Source organism: Malaclemys terrapin, chromosome 10 (assembly GCF_027887155.1).
Source record: "Malaclemys terrapin pileata isolate rMalTer1 chromosome 10, rMalTer1.hap1, whole genome shotgun sequence".
NCBI lineage: Eukaryota > Metazoa > Chordata > Testudines > Emydidae > Malaclemys > Malaclemys terrapin.
Window position 1 is genome coordinate 73,282,121 of NC_071514.1, and position 25,500 is coordinate 73,307,620.

At 38.4% G+C, this 25,500-nt stretch overlaps 1 protein-coding gene across 4 annotated transcripts in view; it reads left to right on the forward strand.

Moving 5' to 3' along the window:
- Positions 1 to 25,500, forward strand: part of TRRAP (transformation/transcription domain associated protein) — a 156,600-nt gene that overhangs the window by 46,078 nt on the left and 85,022 nt on the right. For 2 of the 4 annotated variants that reach the window (XM_054041329.1, XM_054041330.1), the window contains exons 29-45: positions 1,407 to 1,503; positions 3,267 to 3,388; positions 5,191 to 5,361; positions 6,680 to 6,748; positions 11,257 to 11,376; positions 11,698 to 11,817; positions 12,103 to 12,267; positions 13,791 to 13,972; positions 14,250 to 14,448; positions 15,101 to 15,229; positions 16,098 to 16,364; positions 17,329 to 17,535; positions 18,606 to 18,764; positions 18,845 to 18,979; positions 19,183 to 19,293; positions 20,183 to 20,329; positions 24,758 to 24,971. In XM_054041329.1, the coding sequence (XP_053897304.1) occupies positions 1,407 to 1,503; positions 3,267 to 3,388; positions 5,191 to 5,361; positions 6,680 to 6,748; positions 11,257 to 11,376; positions 11,698 to 11,817; positions 12,103 to 12,267; positions 13,791 to 13,972; positions 14,250 to 14,448; positions 15,101 to 15,229; positions 16,098 to 16,364; positions 17,329 to 17,535; positions 18,606 to 18,764; positions 18,845 to 18,979; positions 19,183 to 19,293; positions 20,183 to 20,329; positions 24,758 to 24,971 (2,614 nt within the window). Of the gene's footprint in view, positions 1 to 1,406; positions 1,504 to 3,266; positions 3,389 to 5,190; positions 5,362 to 6,679; positions 6,749 to 9,915; positions 9,970 to 10,124; positions 10,146 to 11,256; positions 11,377 to 11,697; positions 11,818 to 12,102; positions 12,268 to 13,790; positions 13,973 to 14,249; positions 14,449 to 15,100; positions 15,230 to 16,097; positions 16,365 to 17,328; positions 17,536 to 18,605; positions 18,765 to 18,844; positions 18,980 to 19,182; positions 19,294 to 20,182; positions 20,330 to 24,757; positions 24,972 to 25,500 lie in introns of all 4 variants that reach the window. The other 2 variants (XM_054041328.1, XM_054041327.1) reach the window with 2 other exon arrangements.

A 25,500-nucleotide genomic window follows, 5' to 3' on the forward strand; every position in this document is an offset into this window, starting at 1 on the left:
TAAAGTGTTTATTGGTTTAATTTATATTGGTGACTGCTTTAACTGAATTTGGTTATAAATTTGTGTGTAGATCAGCCGTCGGTACTGATTTCTGCTTTAGAAACATCCAGCTAATTTTCTTAGAGTGTAGTTGCATATTTTTTAAAAGTAAGTTCCACTGAATTAAATCTGCAAGTTTAAAAATAAAGATAACTGAATGTTCTCTCGGAACTGTGAGACAGTCCCCAGTTTGCTGGACTTTCTCAATGTATCAGGACTGACCTTAGTTTCAATATAATTGTCTAGCTGCTTGGTGGTCCATTCCTTACTCTGCAATGCCCCAACACACTTCTTGCTTGTGAAGGGTCCCCAACACCAAACTTGCACAATAGAGAGGCACACTGGTGGCGCATCTAGACAGATGCGGCCCGTATTTCCTCTTTACGATAGGGAGAAGGGTGCAGGGTGTCTGCAGTGGAAGAGAAGAGGCTAAAAAGCCATAGTAAGTGGCATTCTTTTCCTCCTCTAGGTATTAAGTACTATCCTCTCACCTCCTTAGACCCTCCTGCACTCAAGGACAAAATCCCTCCGCCACCAAAAAAATATTTTCTGTTTCCTGTGTTTAACCTCCTTCCTCGGTCTTCAAAAACTCACTTGCATCCCCATAGTGGATTTTTTTGGGGGGGCTCGAAGGACTTTTTGGAGACCATTAGCCTACTTTGCTCTCTAGAGGATGCTTCAGGTCATTGTCTACAGGTCCTGGTTATGAAGGTAGATAATCACAAACTCCGCAGTATCTCTACATCCTCCTGGCCTTGAGCATGAGACTCAGTCTAGGGAATGGAACATGATCTATTGATAAAGGTAGTCTCCTGGGAAAGAGCTAGCTAATGACCTAGTTCTTGTTCCTAGTTGAAAAAAATGATGCAGAGAGCAGATCATATAAACCAGGTAGAGGAGTCCTAATAATAATACCTAGCTCTTGTATAGTGTTTTTCATCAGTAGATCTCAAAACATTTATAAAGGTTGTTAGTATCATTTATCGCCATTTTACAGATAGGAAAACTGAGGCACAGAGAGACGAAGCAACTTGCTCACGATCACTTCAACAGGCTAGTGGCAGAGCCAGGAATAAAGCCCAGGTCTTCTGAATCTGAGTCCAGTAAACTAGTAAATTAAAGCACTGAACCTAACTAGGGTTCTTAGAAATTGTGCAGGCTGACACTTTCAAGTATGGAATTGTGTACATCTTGTATTTTCAGCCTCTTGAATGAAACTAATTGTTTGTTTGAAAATAACTTAAGGCAGCTAATTGCAAGAGCAGAGCTGTGTAGAGAGAATTATTGCCATGCTGAAAACGTGACTGGAAAGATTATTTCGCAATAATCACTGGGCTAACCTCCTTTTTTTTTTTTTAAACTTTCAGCTGTTGAATTTGTGTGAGGCTGAAGATGCTGCTTTAATGAAATTACCATGTTACAAAAGTCTTCCATCACTTGTACCTCTTCGAATTGCAGCCTTAAGTAAGTTAAAGCATGCAAATATAGCTTGTGGTAGACAGACACTCTCCTTATAATAGCAGCAGACTGTGCTTTTGTAGATAATCTCAGCAGACTGAAGTCCTTGGAAGTTGTTCTTTTCAGATCATAGTTTGGGAGATAATGATGGGGACAGCACATGGGAGCTTGCACTTCCATTGCCAATGCTGTACCTGCTCTGTGGATGAACAGGGTTTAGTTTTCAAAGCTGTGAATCAGATAATTGTCACAAGTAGGGTTGCCAATTATTTAATCACACAAACGCAAAGACCCTTCCGTGCCCCTTCCCCAAGGTTCCGCCCCTTCTCAAGGCCCTGCCCCACCCACTCTCTCCCCACTCCCCCATCTCCATTGCCTGCTCTCTCCAACCCTCACTCAGTTTCACCAAACTGGGGAAGAGGTTTGGAGTATGGGAGGGGATGTGGGCTCTGGGGGTGCAGGTGCAAGCTCTTGGAGGGAGTTAGGGTGCAGGAGAGGGCTTAGAGCTGGGGATTGGGGGGTGGGGGGATTGAGGGATGCAGACTCTGGGAGGGAGTTTTGGTGCAGGAGGGGGCGCAGGGGGTGGGGGCACGGGAGGGGGTTTGGGATGCTGACCCTAGCTGGGCGGTGCTTGTCTCAGGCGGCTCCCAGTCGGCGGGGCTAAGGCAGGCTCCCTACCTGCCCTGGCTCTGTGCTGCTCTTGAAAGTGGCTGGTACGTCCCTGTGGCCTTGGGTGGGGGTGGGGGGGGCGAGGGCAGGGGGCTCCATGTGCAACCCCTGCCTGCAGGCAACGACCCCACGGGTCCCATTGGCTGCAGTTCCTGGCCAATGGGAGCTTCAAAGTTGGTGCTCAGAGCGGAGGCAGTGTGCGGAAACCCTCCCCCCACCCCAGGGGCTACAGGGATGTCCTGGCCGCTTTTGAGAACGGCATGGAGCCAAGGCAGGTAGGGAGCCTGCTTTAGCTCAGTTGCACCGCCGGATTTTTAGTGGCTTAAAGTCTCCTGTTTTGGCTTCAGTATCCTCCTGGAGATGGAGCCCGATTCCAGGAGACTCCCGGCTAAACCAGGAGGGTTGGTAATCCTAGTCACACGCAATAAATGCACATAAGTTCCAGTTATAGAGAGAACATGAAAATGTGAAGCAAGCCAGGAGCTTCTATAGGCAGTAATGATCTTGAAACTTCTTGAATTCAAGTGTGGCTTTATTGCCAGATTTAAAAGAGAGTGAGAGAAAATATACAAATGATCTGAAAATGAGGAACTTCATAAATATTTACTCTGGGAAAAGTAACTACCGGTAATTATGTTATATCCAGCAATGTTAATATATTCTCACTGGATTAAAAAGAAATTATTAACAAGGAAGGAAAATACTGCTCTCTGTTAGCATACTTCTAACCTTATTGAAGTCAGTGTGATTGCATGTGTTGGAGAGCAAAAGTTGGCTGACCGTTTATTCCAGTGACAATATTCCTCAGTTCAGTTATTTACAGTAATGCTTTTAGTTCCTAAGGATTAGAACTCTAAATATTTTTGGAATGACTTCCTTGAATAACACTCAGAAAATTTAAAATACTATTAAGATTAATAGTAACACCAGTCTTTCGTTTTTCTTGTGATATCTGTTGCTTGTGGCAAAAATGTTGAAGCTGTTGCTGTCAGTAATTTCAGAAGAAATAAAACACACATAAAGAGAATTTTTAAAAAAATGGCCTTTCCCTTCTGTATTTCAAGTTAACAAGGAACACAAAAATATTTTGTTTTTTGCAGATGCTTTAGCTGCCTGTAATTACTTACCTCAGTCTAGAGAGAAAATCATTGCTGCACTTTTCAAGGCACTTAACTCAACAAATAATGAACTGCAGGAGGCGGGCGAGGCATGTATGAGAAAGGTTAGTGATATTAAAATAATGCTGCTTTGTGTTGGTCTTTCTTTATGCTTTTCCCAAGAAGCAGTGTAACAAGGAAGTAGAATTTCTACTGGGATTAATGGCTGCTCTGTTTGTGTTAGGGTGGCACCAGTATAATTAAGTTGCTTTCATTGTTTCTATGAAGTGTTTTGAGGGAGGATTTGATCTTGCCCATAAAAATTTCCTCTGGTGGAAACCAGGCATACAGGCTCTGAGCCAGGAAACATATTTTTCTTTTGGACTAAATATATTCAGCTTTGTTTCAAAGTTTTATGGATGTGTCAAACTGCTCCCAATCAAAAAAAATTAGCATTATGCTTACCTTGTGCTGATATATCTCTAACATAGCTTTAATTAATACTAAATATTAATAATTACACTAAATATCTTTTTAAGTGTTTACTATTCATAGTCAGGATCTACTTTATAATGAGGAGCAGGCATTCATAGCATATTACACAGGATAAGTTTCACACCAATAATGTCAATGATCCACCGATTTGTAGGTCATGTGTATACTATGGATCAGATTCCTTTCTGTGGTGATGCCAGAGCTGGTTATAGCTCCCTGATTATGAGGACTGGCCCTGGCAAGAGTTAGAGCAGCTAAGAGGCTTAAATAACTTTTGCCATTGGTAGAGGATCATCTCCTGACCTCTTCTAAAGCCCCTTCTCTCTTCTCCTCTGGCGGGAGTGTGGGAGTAGTTGGTGCAGGAGCTGCCTTCACCAGCTTCATGCTAGCAAGGGGTTCAGTTACACCAGAGGAAATCCCTACTATCCAACTGTGGTCAGATTCCAACCCCTTTGCGCTACTGGGGCAGTGCAAAATGACCTCGGGATTTCAGCAGAGAATCTGGCCCTACAGCTTTAACTGAGTTTGTAACCAGTTACTGATATGGCTGGCCCTAAATATAGATTCTCCACAGTCCTTTCTTCAGTGGACTATGGCAGCTTGCAGTATTTTGCCCTTGCCTGTGGCATAAGATAGCACATAGCTGTCCTCCTGTAAACTGTTGTGCACACTGTTTTTTTTAAAATATAGGCAAAACCTCCAAACTGTGCTTGTGGATCTGATTTGGGTGATTTTATCCATTCTCAAGTTCCCTTTGCAATAGGATATCCTAAAGAGTACTTCTGGTGCCCCTCTGTAACTTTTCTCTTGTTGCTGTCACCTGCTAAGGCCTTATAGATTGCAGCCCAGATTTTCCTGTAATGCTCCTTTGAAATGTAGTTAGATAACATGGATAGGTGGAGACACACACTGATGTTTGGTTTGTTGTGAAAAAAGCTAATATGTGAACAAAACTTAGCTGTGTTTATTATGATCAGGGTCCCAAACATGTGGTTTTGCTTGTAACATAAAGCCTGAGTGTCTTTTACCTCTCAGTTAAGATCTTTTTCTGTTGCATTTTTAAAACTGCTGGTTAAATGAGAAGGAAATTAAATAATTATATACTTCTTCCCCAGTCAGAATTTTATAACTCCACAGTTAACAATATTATAGGAATAAAATCCTGTTTACGGAATGTGCTGCAAACAAGAGATTCAGTTAACTGAGCAATGTATCAGGATTAAACATGTTCTTCATAAGCCTCCATCCTGCCACCAAAAGCATTTTTTAAAACCAAACATTTGTTGAACCATTTTTTATTGTACAGCCATTTTATTGTGAACTTTAAAAATATGAAACCAGTTCTGCAGAGTTACTTTTTGTAAGTGTTTGTACAGAAGTAACTGAATTTTCTTTTATTTCTGTTGTGATTCCATGCTTTACTTCCTTGCAGTTTTTGGAAGGAGCTACAATAGAAGTAGATCAAATTCACACACACATGAGACCATTGCTCATGATGTTGGGAGATTATCGAAGCTTGACACTGAATGTTGTGAACCGTCTGACTTCTGTCACTAGACTTTTTCCAAACTCCTTTAATGACAAGTTCTGTGATCAGATGATGGTAAGTCCAATCCCTTTTTTTTTAAATGTTCCTAGAAGAACTCTCCTTTTAACTGACATCCACAAAATTGAAGATTAAAAGAGCAGTTTAATAGTGATTTAATTAATAGATTGTACAAAAGGTGTCCATGCTTTACAATTCATGTATATTAATTTGTGTTTGGAAATGTTTGCATGATTAGAATTTGATGAAAACCATCATTTCTAAAGAGGCATAGTTAAGTGAAAAGGAAAACAACAAACAATCCTTTTTCTTCTTCTAATGAAGTCAAACTTAATTATACTGAAATCTCCTTGGACAGATTTCTTTCTAAAACGTGGGGGTTGCCAGGATACTGTGGTAAACATTATCTTGGAAACTTGCTTTTCCCTTTTCAGCAGGATAACATTTCGTGGGCAGGCTGGCATCTCTTTGAATGCTAAAATGATGGTGGTCTTGCCTTTATCTTTTTTGTATTTGGATTCCTAAAACATTTGCCTGTATCCTTTTGTCAGGGGCTCTAATACCCAAGAGATGAGTGATCATACGTGGTCGTTGATTTATGAGAGTTGTACATTAAAACATGGTACAAAACAATTACCAAATATGAACACCCATTCCCTTTTGTCTATCAGACTTAATAAATATCTTCCCGTTCAACCCACATGCGCACTTTCATATCCATCCCTTTTTTTGAAAATTGGGGAACACATACCTTGCAGCAGGCCTTAAAGGTCAGTGGATTTGGGCTCTGTTGGATGAAGTGGTGAAGGTAGTTCCAGAGTTGAGGGCTTTTAACACCCTCAGGTGACCTCAGCTGCTGTGATACCACATGAGGAATGAATTGGCAGCCATTAGATTTTGCTATGCCTGTGTAATCCACTCCCTGTGGAAAGAACCTCTAAGAAAGGAGACCTGCTGCATTTTTCACTAGCTAAAGTTCCCTAATGGACTTCAGATGTAGCCCCATGTAGGAGTATTAGTACTCCAATCTAGAAGTGACAAAGGTATGGATAATTGTAGTAAGGTCAAACGAAAAGCTTGCAACCTTCCAATCAAGCACAGGTTTAAAAGCTCTTTTGGCCTCTGCAGGTACCTGGTCAGTTTAGAAGCAGTTGAATGTCTTACAAGACCTGTAGGTTGCAAACCGGTGTGTCGCAAACAGCAAGCTAACCTCTCCAATCAAGGGAGCCGAACTAACTACTGACAGCTGTTTAGTTTGCTTCCCTCAAAAATCAGGCTGTACATCCACTTTATCTAGTATAAAATCTTGCTGTGGCTTTCATAACTGGAACTAGTAAAATTAGAGTAATCATACTGATGTTGGATTTCCCCACAGCAACACCTGCGTAAATGGATGGAAGTGGTAGTAATTACACACAAAGGAGGACAGAGGAGTGATGGAAATGTAAGTTAATGGTTCCTTTTATGGGGGAGGGAGAAGCAGAAGTAAGCAATATAAACTTTTATCAAATACAGAAATCATACAACCGTAAATGTTACCATAACTGGGTATCCACTGAGGTTTTTGTTCCAAGGCTGCATAAAATTACTTTTTTGAAATATTTGTGACAGATCTTAATACAGGAAGCTTTTGACTCGCATTTTAAATTGGTATTTACAGTGACTGAAATTCACCTGGCAAAGATAGTGCATGTACAAGTGTCTCAGCACTTTTGCTCTGAAGTTGAAATGGTGTGGAGAATCTTTGGTGGGATCCTGTATAGTGGGGTGAATTTCATCCAGTGTGCGCAGTTTCGTAGGCCCTAATCCTGCAGTGAGGGCTGGATGGACAGACACCCATTGACTTCTGACGGATCTGCCTATATGGACCAGATTACATGATCAGTGCCATAATTTCTCAATAGTCCATTTTTTTTAATAGTTCAGCTTGGTTTTATAGTTTAGTTTTTCAGTTAATATGCTGGATGTTCATGTCATATTTTGTCAGCAAATTTATACTACATATAACATTCCCCCTTCCATCTTAAATATGATTTTTGAAAGCTACATTTTAAAATTTTGTTTAATAATTAAGGTCAGTTTGTTGTGGGAAGTGATAGTTTGAAATGTGGGAATTAAGTTTCCTTCAAACTGAAAATTGCATAGTTTAAAGGCAAAGTGTGTTCTATAATACTATACTTGTAGAAATAATTATCACATTCAGTGCTATAGTTTGTATTGTGTCTGCAGTTCTATTAGGAATTATACCAGTAATTTCTACTGGGGTAAAGATTTATCACTTTCTCTAAACTTCCAAACTAGGAAGGAATCTGTTTTGTTTTGTTTCAGATTAGAACTAAATTGGGCTGGCTGTTTTCGTTTCAAGAAATCAGTAGATTGAAATGATTTTTTTTAACTACTTTTTCTCTGTCCCATCAAAAAGCTAACTTCAAATCTAAATTGGTCATCACTTCTGAAGTGAAGTTAGATGTTTTGTAATCAGATTGGGTTAATTTCTTGTTTGCATTAAGACTTAAAAGTAGGCTACTGTGCATGCATGTTTGCCAAAATACTAATATTTATTTATTCCAGTGCACTGCTATGGGTTTCTATAGACTTCTATTGGGATCCATTTTTTCCCACTCCCGATGATTATAGATATAGTTGAGTCTTTTATAGTAGTTGTCTTTCAGTCCACAGTGGGGCACCACTGGAACAGTTCTTTGTCTAATTCTCTCTACATATTAGACCGGGGTAGGCAACCTGCGGCACGTGAGCTGATTTTCGGTGGCACTCACACTGCCCGGGTCCTGGCCATCGGGCGGGGGGCTCTGCATTTTAATTTAATTTTAAATGAAGCTTCTTAAAGGTTTTAAAAACCTTATTTACTTTACATAAAACAATAGTTTAGTTATATATTATAGACTTACAGAAAGAGACCTTCTAAAAACATTAAAATGTATTACTGGCACGCGAAACCTTAAATCAGAGTGAATAAATGAAGACTCGGCACACCACTTCTGAAAGGTTCCCGATCTCTGTATTAGACATATTTCACTCAGTTGTGAATTCTTTTGCTTTTAATGTTTTCTGTCACAATCTTTTGTCTCTATGTATTTTTTGTGTTTTAAACAACCCCCTCCCCCCAAGAACAAAAAAATTGTGGTGGAGAAAAAGCTATTTCAAACAAAGTTGTGAATGTTTGACACATGTTCAACATTTTCAAATAGTGTTTTTCTGACGACACTTAAATTAAAAAAGATTTGATTGATTAAAAAAAGATAATTCAGTCTTAAATTTTACTTTTTTATTAGATGTTCATCTCAAGAGTCCTTAATACTACAAATATTAGTAAATTGAAGAAAATGCACTTTGACACTGATCTTCACACAGTTTACACAGCAGATGTTCTTCATGCATCCATATATTGGATGTTTTTGTAACTTCATCTCCTAAGAGAGAGAAACGGGGGTGAGGTTAATTAGTCAAGAGGATCAATTGTAACATTAATACTTGTTTCTTCTTGGGGTTAGTGGACTCCAAAATTTCACCGGTTCACATTAAAAGCAAATTTCTATTAGTGTGAAGTGGTTCTTGAAGTGCCTTGTATTATACAAACTGATTGATTGTGAATGCTAGCTTCAGGAGGCGATGATAACTTCAGTGGAGAATTACAGGCTGAGAAAAAGAAGCACATCTGCTTGCTAGGTGAGAGGATTCAAGGGTGGTTTGCGGCACTATTCCGTTAAAAAAAAATTTTTTTTTTTAAATGACCTTAAGCAATTTTTATCCTTTTTCTCTTCATCTATAAATTGGGGTGAGGTGGTGAATAGGACTCCATGCTCTTTTTGAGCACTCTTGTTTTGATATCTGTGTTGTCATGCAGTTCTCAGAATTCTGAACACTTTGATTAGCTGACAAGATATTAATCATTTTGCCTTCTAGTAAAATACTTTACTGCAAAATTCCACAAGGCCTGCATTTTTCAAGGAAAACAAATGGCACTTGTAAACTAAAAAGGCTAAAAATCTCAGTTAAAAACTGATTTATAATGATGTAAGTTCTGCCAAGGTAAACCTCAGGTATAAAGTAAGAGAGTCAGAATTATTTAGCTTTTTTGATCCTTCATCCTTGCTACTTAAAACAGCCCTTTTGTAGCCTAATGTAGCCCTGATTATGTGTGACTAGCAGTAAAAAAAAAATAAAATAAAATAAAATTGCATTCCAAGTGGAAATGAATTTTTAATTAATGGATCTGCTGCTTAAAAGCTTCATTTAACAAAGCTAGTCTTTCCTTACTGCATATGAAATAGATAAAGTAACTTTTTTGATTAAGCAGGTTGCAACAATTCCCCCGCCCCCCCCAATCAACAATGCTGCTTAAGTGAAAATTTGAATTTTTGCTTTGGGGGAGGGCTGAAGTCCATTAAAAGAACTTGTGTAGTCTGATATTTTAAGCATTGAAGGTTTTTGTTGTCTGCGTGGGCAATACTTGTCTCTGAAGATATCTGATTATTGTTTCCACTGTCTTGTTCATCCCTAATATTTTTATTGTGCACAAGTATATGGGAAATTATATGTAAACAATGTACAAATAGAAAAAAAAAAGATGCTTTTCCTCCCCATCCTCAGGAGAGCATTTCAGAGTGCGGGAGATGTTCGTTGTCTCCATTCTGTCAGTTTGAGGTGAGAACATAACCCTATTAAAGTCAGTTTCTGACTGCAATCTGAAGAATAGCATAAACTTTTTTTACATTTTTGTGTTTTTTTTCTTTTCTTTTCTTTTTTTTTTTTTTTTTTTTTTTTTTTTTTTTCATGCTGTAATTTTTGTTTTGGTTCAGCCTGCCGTGGAAGGGGTAGAGGTGAGAAATTCAGTGGAGGCCCCAGGAGGTTCTTTGTTGTTGTGTTTGGTTTTTGCTGTGATATGTTAGCTGTATTGTTATGTAATGGGCAGAGTGCATTGTGCCTTTGAGTGCAGTGCTGTGACTTGTCCTATGTTTGTCTGTGGCAGAGTTGTTTTAGTAACATTGCTGTGAAGGATGTTCAGCATGTTTTGTATTAGGAAGTTTGGAGCAGAACTTTTAAGTGCTTTCCAAGGGATCTAATAATTTGAATGGATTTTATAAATTTAAGCCCCAGTCCGGCAGTGTGCCCTGTGTAGGCAGCCCCAAGGACCTGCTTGTGCAGATCAGATTACAAGTTTGGGGGCCTTAATGCTTTGTATTTAAATTTAGTTTAAAAAACACCAATAATATCCCACTACAAACATGGTGCATAGTGTCTGTTAGAAATGGATTTTTTTTTTTCCTCTTCGTTTGGTTCCTTGAATACTATTTAAGTAATACTCCCACTCTGAATAGAAAATACAGTTCATTGCCCTAGGAAAATATAAAACACATTTAAACTACACAATTTTAAAAAGAAATCCTGAAATTTGCTCAGACATTTAGAAGAATAAATATTTGATGGGAGAGCAAAGCTGTTTTTAAAAATAGCCAGCCATATGCAACATGCATTGAACAGTGATGGGAGAGTTCTTTTCTTTCATTCCTGTTCTGCTGTTGTGGAATGCGTATGGGAAATTGTTTTGAGCTGCTAGTTTGGATTTTTGAAGTGTGAAACATTCAATATAGTCCCGCAATGAGTCCTCATAACTCCCCTCATCACCATTCTCATTACACACAGTTTAGCTTTAATATTAAAATATCACTAAAGAAACAAAGTAAATAAATAAAATATGCCTACAAAAACATGATACCAAAATGGGGGGAAAAATATATTTCCTCAGGACAGATTCCTTCCATGTACTGGGGTAAGTAGTTGCTGCTTATATGTTAACTCCTTGCTTTTGTTTGCCAGCTGTGCTAATATATAGATAGAAAAATGTAGTCATGGTAAGATCTGTGGTAATATGTTTGTACGTTTAGTTAGGAATTGTTAGTTTATTTTGATAATGTTTATTTTTATCTGTAGGAAATGAAGATTTGTTCAGCAATCATAAACCTATTTCATCTGATCCCAGCTGCTCCTCAGACTCTGGTTAAACCTTTGCTGGAAGTTGTGATGAAAACAGAACGGGCTATGTTGATAGAGGTAAAAGTGGAGTTTAATTTAGCTAATTGCTCCTTTTATTGCTTTTATAATACTCCCATTTTAAGTGGGGTTTTTTAATTGTTCCAGCCACCTGTGTAGGATTATTTGGTATAAAAATTGATTTGTGACAAATTCTCATCTTTTAAGACTGATAATACTTGGTTGTTTTAAGACTTTGGGGTGGTTGTGGTTGCTAACAAATTCATTTTACACCTGTACACATGCTAACTTCAGTGCTCTATTCTTTGCCAGATAATATGAGAAAAATGGATAAATTGAATAAAGGGAAATAATTTAATTAAAACATTATGAATGTTTCAGGCGGGCAGTCCATTCAGAGAACCACTGATAAAGTTTCTGACGCGTCATCCATCCCAGACTGTTGAGCTGTTCATGATGGAAGCGACTTTAAATGATCCACAGTGGAGCAGAATGTTCATGGTAATATCTGCGAACAATAGTCCAATTTTGATAAATTAGAAGTTATTCATGTACCTTTTTACCATTATTCTGACTGTCAGACAAAATACCGGACTTCAGTCTTGAGGACAGTTGATTTGGCACCTTTTTATGAGTATTAAATTGAGGCACAAAATTAAAATGCATTAAGTCTAAGTGGTATAAATAAACTGAACATGTGTATATACAACTGTGTATGATGATACAACCTTTGGTATGTTTTTTCTTTAAAATTTATTCCTATAATGGTTGGTTGCCCTTCTCCAGAGTTTTTTAAAACACAAAGATGCGAAGCCTTTACGAGATGTCCTGGCAGCTAATCCAAATCGATTTATCACTTTACTGTTACCTGGTGGCACCCAAGCTGCTGTTAGGCCCGGATCACCAAGCACCAGCACACTGCGTCTTGATCTTCAGTTTCAGGCTATCAAGGTATTTAATTGCTGTTTTCACAAACGTTGTCATGGATAGTTCAAATCTGTTTAAAGGGATGCTGACTATAGATACACTGAGTAATGTCACATATGTATTGGTAGATTTGTAAAACAATTTAAAAAAATGGAATTTCCCTTTCACCTGCCAGTTTACTTGTTGCATTTTACTTGGCTTAAAGAAAATACAGTCAGTCTGACTCTTCTGTTTCTCATTTACTAGCATAATGCTGCCAATGCTGAATAGGGATGTTTAAACTTTTTAAAAATATATCTTTCATTGGAGCTAAAAAGAAAATGAATTCATGGCAGTGTTTCTATGGACAATTTTGGTAGAACCATATTTAGCCCTAAATCAATCTGAAATGTGTCCTTGTATATCAAGATTGCTGTTATGGAGTGTTGTTGTAGCTGTGTTGGTCCCAGAATATTAGAGCGACAGTATGGGTGAGGTTATGTCTTTTTATTGGATTAACTTCTGTTGGTGAGAGAGACAAACTTTTGAGCTTACACAGAGCTCTTCTTCAGGTCTGGGAAGCATATTCAGTGTCACAGCTAAATGCAAAGTGGAACAGATTGTTTAGCATAAGTAGTTAACACATATTTCATATTTTTAGTGTCTACCAAAGTTATGAATTTAAGCTTCAAGGCACCTTCAAGCCTGGGAGCTTAAATGCATAACTTTGCTAAACACTAAAAATCATGGACTTAATAGAGGCACTGGATTTATGGCTTATTACACCATAATATATTGTAATATTACAATCTGTAACCCACTAAACCTCCCCACAGCTTTCCCCCACCCCACTCCCTTTTCCCCACCCCACCCATGGTGATTGGAGAGATGTTAATGAGTCTCTTCACCTTGAGTGGTTCCTTGAAGTATATGTGGGCAACTTGTATTTGAGAGACAAGGTGAGTGAGGTAATATCTTTTATTGGACCAACTTCTGTTGGCGAGATAGACAAGCTTTCAAGTTGCACAGAGCTCTTCCCCTGGTCTGGGAAAGGTACGAAGAGTGTAAGTTAAATACAAGGTCAAACAAATAGCATATGTGCTAACTACTTATGCTAAGCTAAGGCAGAGGTTCTCAAACTGCGGGGGCTGGAGGCACAGAATGTATTCTGGAGGGGGCATGAGGAGTCGGTCTGCCTTCAGAGCTGGGCGCCTGGCCAGCAGCTGCTGTTCTCTGCGCTGCCTTCAGAGCTGGGTGGTGGTATATGTACTTGTGTGGAAGGAGCGGAGGGGAAGGGGGCGCAAAGGACTACAGACACTGAGAAAGGGTGTGGGGGGGCACAAACAAATAAATTTGACAACCACTGTTCTAAGGGACCATTCAAGGTGAAGTGGCCTGTTAACAACTTGTTTCCCAGACCAGAAAAAGTGCTCTGCATAAGCTCGAAAGAGTGTCTCTTTTACCAACAGAAGTTGGTCTAATAAAAGATATTAACTAACCCACCTTGTCTCTCTGATTGCTATTATGAGATATATGTCTCATAGATTTGTCTTGTTTGTTTTTGACAGATCATAAGTATTATAGTTAAGAATGATGAATGTTGGTTGGCAAATCAGCATTCCTTAGTGAGTCAGTTAAGACGTGTGTGGGTAAGCGAAGCTTTTCAAGAAAGACATCGTAAGGAGAATATGGCTGCAACAAACTGGAAAGAACCGAAACTACTGGCATACTGCTTATTGAATTACTGCAAGTATGTAGAACTATTTATTGATCAAATCCATTTTTTTTTCCGTTTGTGTATATCTTTTCTGTACTTTCAAAATAAAACTGCTGCATAATGCTGTGTGGAAGAACAAACTGAAAGTTGCTCCTTCGTGCTGCCGTTAGAACCAAGACTACTTTTAGCAACTCCTGGGTTTTTTTAACTGTGCATGTTTAAAAGCAATGATGACTCCTCCACCAAGTTATCAAACAGAATAGTCTGATACCAGTTTCTCACAAGAGGTTTTAATTGTTTCCTTTTCCAGAAGAAATTATGGTGATATAGAATTGCTCTTCCAGCTGCTTCGAGCTTTTACAGGCCGTTTTCTCTGCAATATGACTTTCTTAAAGGAGTACATGGAAGAAGAAATTCCAAAAAACTATAGTATTTCCCAAAAACGGGCTCTGTTCTTTCGGTTTGTAGACTTCAATGACCCAAACTTTGGAGATGAGCTGAAAGCCAAGGTAAGTAAAGCAATTACATCAAAATAGCCTGATATTTAGGTTTAATTCTCATCTTGGGAACTAGGGCAACAAACCTTGTTTGCTTAAATGTCAAAAGGAGTTCAGTAATTGGCAGAGCCAATTATGTGAAAATACCATATACGTGGAAGACCAATAATAGATGGAGTCAGCAATTCCTCTAACTTTCAAAGTTGAGCATTTCTTAGGTTATGCCTAGGTGGCCCTGCAGTTTGGACTGAATTGCAGAGTGCACTAGCATGCTGTGCTCTAACTCCCACGTGTGGCCAACAACGGGCATGAACTAAAAGGTAGTTACAGCACAGCGTGCTAGTGCATTCTGTAGTCCATACCAAACATCCAGACTGCAGGCTGTGTAGACAAACCCTTAATCTGCCCTTTCTAGGAAGCCAATTTTTGTGTCGTCCCCCCATAGAAACCCCCCCCCCCCCGCAATAAAAAAAATAATCTGTCCAGGCTTTTTTACACGCAGTCTCTAAGTTTGAAAGCGAGAACTTCAAGAGGCTCTGAAGCTGCAGTGCATTGGTTTTGTCCGTAATCAGAAATAATCCAGATAGCTTTATTAAGTAATTGTTTTATTTAGAGAACTTAATACCGTAGCATACTATTAACTTCTTCCATTTCTGGTTTGTAGGTTCTGCAGCATATCTTGAATCCTGCATTCTTGTATAGTTTTGAAAAGGCAGAAGGAGAACAACTTCTGGGACCACCCAACCCAGAAGGAGATAATCCAGAAAGTATCACCAGTGTTTTTATAACAAAGGTATCCATCCCTGCTAGCTTTAAAGAATTGAAAGGCGAAAAATAAAATAAATGTACCGAAGTTGATTGACATTTCAATCCTGATCTGAATTATTCTTGCTACTTCTGGCCAGGGCTTTCTCTAAATATAAGTGGTCAATTACACTGACTCATATGATTTTGAATTGTGGAGAAATATACACCAGGAGCTAGAATGAGATTACAAATACGCAAGTTACTTGTGACTTCACTAGGATTTCAACATATTTCTTTATGAATGAAGGCTTGCTGCAGGAACCCCCTGTATCACCTACCTCTTGGTAAGAAGAGTCTTTACAGACTCTTGAAGTTGTCATAGAACTGACTTGTGCCTCATTATTATACCTGACAGCAAATATAAGATAGTCACTGTTGAAGATATTTTGGAGGCCAGATCTTCAGAAGTGCTCAGCTCCCCTTATTATAAAAATGTGCTCACTTCAGTTAGTTGCCAAAGTGGGAGCTGAACTCTTATGAAAAATCTGGCCTCCGTTGTGTGTGCAGAAGACTTTTGAAAACATGGCCCTAAATGTAGATGTATGTGCATACAGTGTAATCAAAGATCATTTGGGCAATAGATGAGAAATGGACAGTTGCCCATTCCTTTGGAGAGTGCTGATAGCTGGTGATAAAAGTACATTGTTCTAAAAGTCATCTTATCTGTTGCTGCGGATACCAACCTGTAAAAGTATGTGTTTTTTATAGACTTTACCAACTACAAGAACAAATATAGTTCACAATGTGTGTAGAGCTTATGAAGATATTTTTTTTATTTATTTATTTATTTATTTATTTTCCCCTTCTCTCTCTTCTCCCTTCCCATCTTGCTACCCCTCCACTCTTGGGAATAGGTACTTGACCCAGAAAAGCAGGCAGATATGCTGGATTCACTCAGAATTTATCTCTTGCAATTTGCAACGCTTCTTGTAGAACATGCCCCACATCATATTCATGACAATAACAAGAATCGGAACAGCAAACTACGACGCCTGATGACCTTTGCCTGGCCCTGTCTCTTGTCTAAGGCATGTGTGGACCCAGCGTGCAAGTACAGTGGACATTTGCTTTTAGCACACATCATTGCAAAATTTGCCATACATAAGAAGATAGTGTTGCAGGTATTGTGCTCTAATATGCTAAAGGGATGCTGATAAGTACTATTTCTGGTGTATGCTTTCTTTAATCTGTTATTTTGTACTGTAATGGAGGGCCTGTCATGGAGGATGGAGATGTAGTTTTGAATAATCATTATACAGGTGATAACTAAAACCATAAGAGCAGATAAGATCACCCAGGGAGCAAGTATAGAAGGAGCGGGCCAAAGATGAGCACTTTGTGAGGTATCTACAAGAAGGGAACCAGTGAAGGCAGTAGGTGAGAGAGGAGAGTCACCTGAGAATCTCAGCGGGAAGAGGGGCTTGTTGCTGGAGGGATAGCTCAGTGGTTTGAGCATTGACCTGCTAAACCCAGGGTTGTGAGTTCAATCCTTCAGGGGGCCATTTAGGGAGCTGGGGCAAAAATCTGTCCAGGAATTGGTCCTGCTTTGAGCAAGGGGTTGGACTAGATGACCTCCTGAGGTCCCTTCCAACCCTGATATTGTATGAATGAAGGCAGCAAAAAGAACTTGGAAAAATTTGAATTGGACTTAACATGGAGAAGATCATTGGTAACTTTCAGGGCAGTTTTAGAATATGAAGAGAGTAGAAGGTAACTGACAGGTGTAAAGGAGAGAGATGCAGGCAATTCAAGATAGTGAGCATAGATGACACTTTCAAAGAGTTTAGAGATGGGTGAATAAGGGAGATGAGGCAGTGAAGAAGCAGGTAATATTTAGAGGTCTCTTAGAATCAGGGCATTAGCAGTATCATTTGAAAGAATGGTGTTTGAGAAAGAGATCAAGGGATTCGTGGGGGAGAGATTATAAGAAAACTTAACATCAGACACTGGGGAAAAACAGGATATCAGGTAGGACAAGGGAGTGAAACTGCCGTTTATTCAAGGAAAAAGGTCTTGAAAAGCTGTATTCTTTAGAAGAAGAGGTTTGTACCATGTTTAAGAGGATCACTCCTTTTTTTTTTTTAGGTTTTTCACAGTCTTCTAAAAGCTCATGCAATGGAGGCTCGAGCAATTGTCAGGCAAGCAATGGCTATTCTAACTCCAGCTGTGCCTGCTCGAATGGAGGATGGACATCAGATGCTGACTCATTGGACACGAAAAATCATTGTAGAAGAGGGCCATACAGTTCCACAACTGGTCCATATTTTGCATTTAATAGTACAGCATTTCAAGGTATGTATACAGTGACCAACTGAACAATTGGCTAAATTATCCTAGATGCCTACGAGATATAATACAGACTAAATAAAAATTAGTGAGATCCAAATTATACAGCAGAGAACAAATATTTAAAGGAGATGGTTCTCTATGCACATGTGCACACTACAAACGTTTAAAGCTGAAACTGTTTGCTGTTAATGTAACAATATATCTGGCCAATTCTGAAATGCCTCTGTCTCTTCTAACTGCTTTTACATTGTTTCATCTTTCCCTTTTCTACTCACATGCCCTCTGCATTGCTTTTTGTTGGTTAAAGCCTCCTCCACCCATACATGGTGGTTCAAAGGTCGTGTTCCCAAAAGCACACAAGTGCCTGAAATACCAATTTAACGTAAGCAAAGGGTCAGCTTGGTCTTGGTCCAAAAGCACTTTTAAAATTAGCTTGCACACGGTATGAAATAGTGTAAATAGGAAGCCAACTGAAGTGCTAGTAAAACATTTGAAAGCAACACTGAAAGTGAAGTTTGGAGTGGTTTGTTTCCAAAATGAAACACTGGATAGGTATGATTCTTAGGCTATGTCTGTATTACACCTTATGTTGGCATAATTTGTCAGTCGGGGGGTGAATAAATTACAGCCCGAGTGACATAAATTACACTGACATAAGCACCCGTGTGGACAGCGCCATGTCAGTAGGAGAGCTTCTTCCACTGACATAGCTACCGCCCCTTGTGGGAGGGGAGTAGTTAAGCAGACGGGAGAGCTCTCTTCTGTTGGCTTAGAGCAGCTACATTAGAGAGCTTGCAGGAGCGCAGCTGCATTGGTGTACTGCTGTACACTCTCTAGTGTAGCTGTAGCCTTAGTCTGGATTACCTGTGGGTCAGGGAAAATCTGGTCAGGAATGTTTGGTAAAACAAAGTACCAGCTTCTGGTCTTAAAATTCTAGAGGAATGAGCATGGTATAGATATAACCAACTCTTGGCTTAAAGGCAATTAATTTACCATTCTGTTTTCTGTGTGTTAGGGAATATGTAGAATATAATTAGTTTATATGTAACACATTTATGAATCCATTTCTACAGGTTTATTACCCCGTAAGACACCATTTGGTGCAGCATATGGTTAGTGCCATGCAGAGGTTGGGTTTCACTCCCAGTGTTACCATTGAACAAAGAAAACTGGCTGTGGACCTTGCTGAAGTAGTCATCAAATGGGAATTGCAGAGAATTAAAGATCAACAGGTAGGAATAGTAGCTGTCTAGGTGAACCTCAAAATGTTGTCATGATTTTTTTTTAAATGTGTGTATCACTGATATTTCAGCCAGATTCAGATATGGATCCAAGTGCAAGTGGAGAAGGAGCAAGTTCTGCCTCATCTTCTGTTAAAAGAGGATTGTCTGTTGATTCTGGTCAAGAGGTGAAACGATTCAGGACAGCTACTGGGGCAATAAGTGCAGTAAGAAATATTCAGTTTCCTTTTGTTCTTATAACAAGCAATTTTAAGCTTAAGTAACCTTAATGTTAATTTTCTTTCATAATTTTGTAGCCTGCTCACTGTTAAACTAAGATTCATTCATAGTTGTGCTTTATATTATTATTTAAGCACAATTTATTATATACCATTACCCCTCTTTTATTGAGCAACAATTGTGTGCACAGGTATTTGGACGTACTCAGTCGTTGCCAGGAGCTGATGCACTTCTTTCTAAGCCAATTGACAAGCAGCATACAGATACTGTGGTAAACTTCCTCATTAGAATTGCCTGCCAGGTACGGTCTGATTCTGAAATGCATGTACCAATGCTTCATTAGTGTTAAAAAATGCAAATAACCTTTTATTATACAGCATTATTTTCACTCTGGGATAAATGTATAAACTTTAACAATGGCTGTCGTCTTCTGAAAAGTTTGGAAATTGGTATGAAAAGTTCATATGAAAAAATAGGGTTATGCTGATTTTTATGTAAATTTTTATTAAAAATATTCATGATCCATATCTTTGTAGCTCTACTTTGAGATGTCTGTATAGCTGACAAGAGACATTTAGATGTAAAGAACTTAAAATTGACTTGGTTTTTGAGATATAAAAATATATTTTGGAACAAAACTAGAGCAGTTATTACTTAGGTTTCTACATGCCTAAATCTCATGATCAATGGGTGAGAAAACAAAGTCCTACTGACTTTCACCGAGATGTAGTCTCTTAAGTGCGACTTTGAAAATGTGACTTAGACTCCTAAGCCACTGAGATGCTTTTGAAAATGTTACCCACACAAAAATTTTAAATGTGAATAAACTAAAGAACTTTAAACTGCTCATTGACAAATTGTGAACATGACAATTTAAATTAGTCAAAATAGTTCCTGTGAATTGTCTGCTCAGCTGTATTCTTAGCAAAATAAATTATAAAATATTGTTGCAACCTGACATCCCTTTGAAAATTTTTTCAGACTAGGTAAATTGGTTAATATCTTAAAAACAGTTTGTATGTAAATACAATACTAGCCTTTTGAGTAATACAGTACTGTGACTGTATTGGTATAGTTACTTTAGCTAAGCCTTTCCAAAACTAGACAATGATATGCTTACATAGGATGTGTAAAAAAATTAATGAGTTATAAATGGTTGTCATTCTGCAATAATTTTGATTAATTGCTAGGTAAATGACAACTCAAACACTGCTGGATCTCCTGGAGAATTGCTGTCTCGACGCTGCGTTAACCTTTTGAAGACAGCTTTACGACCAGATATGTGGCCAAAATCAGAACTCAAACTGCAGTGGTTTGATAAATTGCTAATGACTGTGGTAAGTTACATTCCAGCCTTGTAGAGCTTTAAGATTCAGTAACACAGGACATAATTGAGTACTGGCTTAATAAGATATTGAAGGTCTTTAACAATTTACCTATTTCTTGATTAGCCAGTATCCGAGAGATATATTTTACTTATAATATGCAGCTCTTAGGTTTAGACTATATATTGAAGATAGCACAATGTTGTAGAGAATTTTAAATTAAATGTTGGTCCATTTAATTACTAGTTTAATCACTGTCATTACTAGAACTAATGAAATTGATTTATAGGTTTTTTTGAGTAATTATTCTTGTCACTTTTCTTGACAAGAGGATTTAGGTAAAAGTCAACATTTGAGAACGGAAGTGCACGTTAATAAATGTTAGATTCTTTCTGTCAAGCATTTGTAGCAATGCTAGTATTGTTAAATAATTTAGTTTCTTTGTAGAGTCATTAAAACTGATATTTGTTCTAACGTGCAATGTAAATACTACATATGAAATGGATAGAAACAAAATAAAGGAAACAAATAAGCTTATGGATCTGTTTGCACATGCTCAATAGAGACTTATAAACGTTTGGCAACTAAAGTCTCTGAAGATTCTGTCTGTGCTGGACATGCTCCAGCCTAGGGCTGCAGGACTGTCTCTACAACTGCCCCTCCGGGCAGCTGCGGGCCGCTGAGACACCCCGCATCAGAATTAAGAGCATGGAAATTGTTCTCACTGCTTCCTTTGCTGGCGCCCAAGCAGGATGAAGGAGAAGGGAGGAGGCAGTCTGACTGGAATGCAGAGTGTTGAGGAATCTGGTCTGGGGATGGCGAGTAGGAAAACTGGGACAAAGGTGGTGGGGAAACGACTGGTGCAAGGAGTTGTTGGTGGTACAGGCCTGAAGAAGACTCTTTGTAGCCTAAAAGCTTGTCTTTCTCACTGACAGAAGTTGGTCTAATAAAAGATAACACCCACCTTGTCTTAGTGAACAGTTGGCATTCTATACTTAACAGTGAAGTTTTTAATTAGGGCTGTCAATCACAGTTCATGCATGCGATTAAGGTAAAACAAATTAACTAGATTTTAAAAAAGTCGTGATTAATTGCAGTTTTAATTGAACTATTAAACAATAATAGAATACCAATTTAAATGTATTAATAATTAGAATACTTACATGTATTTAATTTTTTTTAATATAACTGCACTCAAACAAAACAATGTAAAACTTTAGCGCCTACAAATCCACTCAGTCCTACTTCTTGTTGAGCCAATCGCTAAGACAAATGAGTTTGTTTACATTTACCTGCCCGCTTCTTATTTACAATATCACCTGAAAATGAGAACAGGCATTCGAATGGCACTGTTGTAGTCAGCGCTACAAGGTATTTACATGCCAGACATGCTAAACATTCGTATGCCATCTGGCATGTAAATACCTTGCAGCGCTGGCTACAACAGTGCCATTCAAACGCTTGTTCTCATTTTCAGGTGATATTGTAAATAAGTGGGCAGGTAAATGTAAACAGACTTATTTGTCTTAGCGATTGGCTCAACAAGAAGGAGGACTGAGTGGATTTGTAGGCGCTAAAGTTTTACATTGTTTTGTTTTTTGAGTGCAGTTATGTTAAAATCTGCATTTGTAAGTTGCACTTTCACGATAAAGAGATTGCACTACAGCACTTGTATGAGGTGAATTGAAAAAAACTTTTTGTAATTAAAATGTTCTATATATTAGTATGAGCACTCTACACTTTTCAATTGCAACACAGAATACAATCAATATATTTGAAAATGTAGAAAAATCGCCAAAATATTTATAATCAATTTAAATTGGTATTGTATTATTGTTTAACAGTGCAATTAAAACAGCAATTAATCGCAACTATTTTTTTAATCTCGTGATTTAATTGTGACTATATTTTTAGTAATTTGATATCCCTATTTTTAATATATTACATGGCAGTATGCCATATAATCTTACAATACTATAAACGAAGTTTTTTGTACCATACTACTGAAGTAAGTAGTGTCGGAGAAAAATGTCGGGTCCACAAGAAAGTATGAACTTTCTTATTGTGGTAAATATATTAGGATCACTTTTTGGTTTCCTACTGTGGAATAAAGCAGTGGCAAATCCTACTTCTCTGCAGTAGTAAATGAATTTAAGATTTTTAAAGAATACTTTTACCATAATTCCTTTTTCTAAACATTGTTTGACAGATGTTTAGATACTGTACATTACTGGTATGAAGATAGTTGCTTGGGTAATCTTATTTTTAAAAGGTAGCCACTTTAATAATTTTCTCCTCCTACCACTGGGACTGGTTTAGTTTACCTCTGTTTAAAGGTGGTTAATGCTGTTATTTCTATATACCCGTGTACATTTGGCTTTAAACCTCTGTAGTTGATGATGCTTCATCATTATTCATTACTCAAAACTCTACTTATGCTTTTCAAAAATACAGTACTACTTAACTAATGAGAATTCCCATTAAAATCCAGCACTTCAATAGCAAATATTATCCACACTGAATAGAACAACCACAATTACTTAACCACTATTCAGCACATCATTTTCTCTTCAGTCCTACAAATGAAACACCATAACATATTCAGCCTTGTGTCAGAATTGTCTCCCACCCACCTTTCTTGGTCTCAGTAATTCCAATGGAAATATATTTGTGAGTGCAGGCTTTATGAGGTATTGGTGGCTGAGCAGAAATATCAACAGGACTTGGGTAAAAGAAGACCGCACTTGAATATTTCTGTGAATAGAAGATGCAGAGGCTTGTACTGAGGACTAAAGCTGGGTCAAGTTTTATAGTGGTAACTTTTTTCACTGAAAAATGCAGTTTAGGGACAATTTTAGTGAATTGTTTGTTGAAACAAATGAGAGATCTTGGAACAAAGTTTTTCAACATGAATGAAGCCTCTTGTTTCAATTTTTCAGACTATATTCACAAGGGGGATTTAAGCACCAAAACTGGAGGCGGAGCAAGAGAAATAGGTGGTGGTAGTAGTAGTGGTGCCCCCTTATAACATTTAGCCCAGTGATTAGGCCACTCACCTGGGATGTGGGAGGTCCAGATTTGAATTGATGTTCCAGAACAGAGACCTTGAACCACTATTCCACCCCTCTTCCCCACATGAGTGCCTAACCTCCAGGGTATTCTGGGGAAGGGTGTCTCTCAATTTCTCCTGATAAAGCTGTTCCACTTTTTATAAAATACTTAAATATTCAGTGAAGTAGACCTACGAACCAAGTAAGTCCTCCTCCCAGATGAGGCAAGTCCTCTGACCACTGGGCTATAGAGTCATTCTCTGTTTCTGGCCCAATGATTACTCAAGTATTTTATACAAAGATTCAACGGGAAAGGTGAGACCCCCCCATCTCAGAATACCCTACAGCCTGGCAGTTAGGGTACTCACTGGCAGCGGGGTGACCTGGATTCAAGTCCTTGCTCAGGAGTGGAGTCCTGGAGATTGTTACCCCTTTCCAGATAAATATAAGAATGTAGAGTAATGGTTAGGATGGCAAATTTTACTTGCATGAGCAATTGAGAGAACCAGGCCATCTGGGACTTCCAGTTGTTGAACTGCAGTCTGTTGTAACTCCCTCCAGTGCTCTGAAGAAGTCTTCCAGTTTGTCATCTCTTGCAAATCTTCTACTTGCTTATTTGTGATGCCTACAGGATAATGAGTTGGAAAAGGCAAAGCTCGCTCCATCCAGCAGCTAGTAGGCCAAAAAACAAACAGGCAGGAAGGTGGGTGGCCCTATTGCTTATATAACATTTAGATGGTAAGCTCTTTGGTACAGGGACTGTCCTTTTGTTCTGTGTTTTGCACAGCACCTAGCATTAGGGCTCCTAGGCACTACAGTAATCCAAATAATGAATAATATTCTTCTGCTTTCTATTAGGTGAAGTCATACAGCCTAATTCACTGTAACAGTGGTTATGTTTTAGGATGGGAGACAGACAGGGCTAGCAAAATCTTGTATTTTCCATTCATTAGATTAGTTTAGTTTCAGACATCCTGTTTCTGGGCTTGAAGCACCCATTTCTCATAAGCACTTCTTTTAAAAGTCCATCAAAATAAGCTGTTTTATACCTTCTCTTCAATATCTTTCTCTTTAAGGTATTTCCACAGGCAAATATAATGTAGCCCATTGTTCCAAGCAGTTTCTAGCCAGGCAAGGGTGAGAGCCACTTTCTTCTCTGCTTTCACCACTCCTGTAATATTAAAAGTATGCAAATAGGTAGTTAGTGGCTTCCAGTGTCTCATATTTTGCAGATCTGGAAAACATGGCTGGTGTAAGAAAACAGAATTGAAACTCTTGTAATATGGAAGCCTGGAATCATGTTGTTGTTGATTTCACACAGGTTTAATATGAGCTAACAAGTCTAATGCTCTTTTGTTTGTTGTTTTTTCCACTATACGTGTTCTTCTAGGAACAGCCCAATCAGGCCAACTTTGCCAACATTTGCACTGGGTTAGAGGTCCTAAGTTTCCTATTAACTGTACTGCAGTCACCAGCTATCCTTAGCAGCTTCAAACCTCTGCAACGAGGAGTCGCTGCTTGTATGACATGTGGAAACACCAAGGTTTTGAGGGCTGTCCACAGTCTACTCTCTCGCTTAATGAGTATATTCCCTACAGAACCAAGTATGTGGTATTTTCCTCCTCCTTTTTCTTTTATCACTGCATAACTTAAGTGGTTGTGGGGGGCGGGAAGGGGAGCAGGGAGACATTTCTGAATATGCTAATCTTCTGTTTTATGTGTTCTGCATTTTATGGTCCATTTTAGCTTGCACTTTCAACCTCCGCTTAAAAAAAAAAAAAAAAAAAAAAGTTGAAATAAGTAATCATGTGGAATACTTCATTAGCCATTGACATAAAAACTTAATAACCTGTGGCAGTCATTACTTTGACTCAAGAAATGCCTGCTATAAATTTAATGTCTTTTGCAATGACCATTTTTCTGCTTTGAAAAATGCTGTTTTTCAGTAGTTGAACATCACTGTTTTACTAAGACAAGAAAGGGAAATCGGGTGTAAAGAGAGGCTTTAGGTAATATGGAACACTTGACAAGGATAAGTCCTGTCATAGCACTACTAAATTTAATCGAGACCATCGCATTACTAGGAAAATTTTAGTGAGCATACTGGGGAAGTGATACCCAACACAGAGGCCA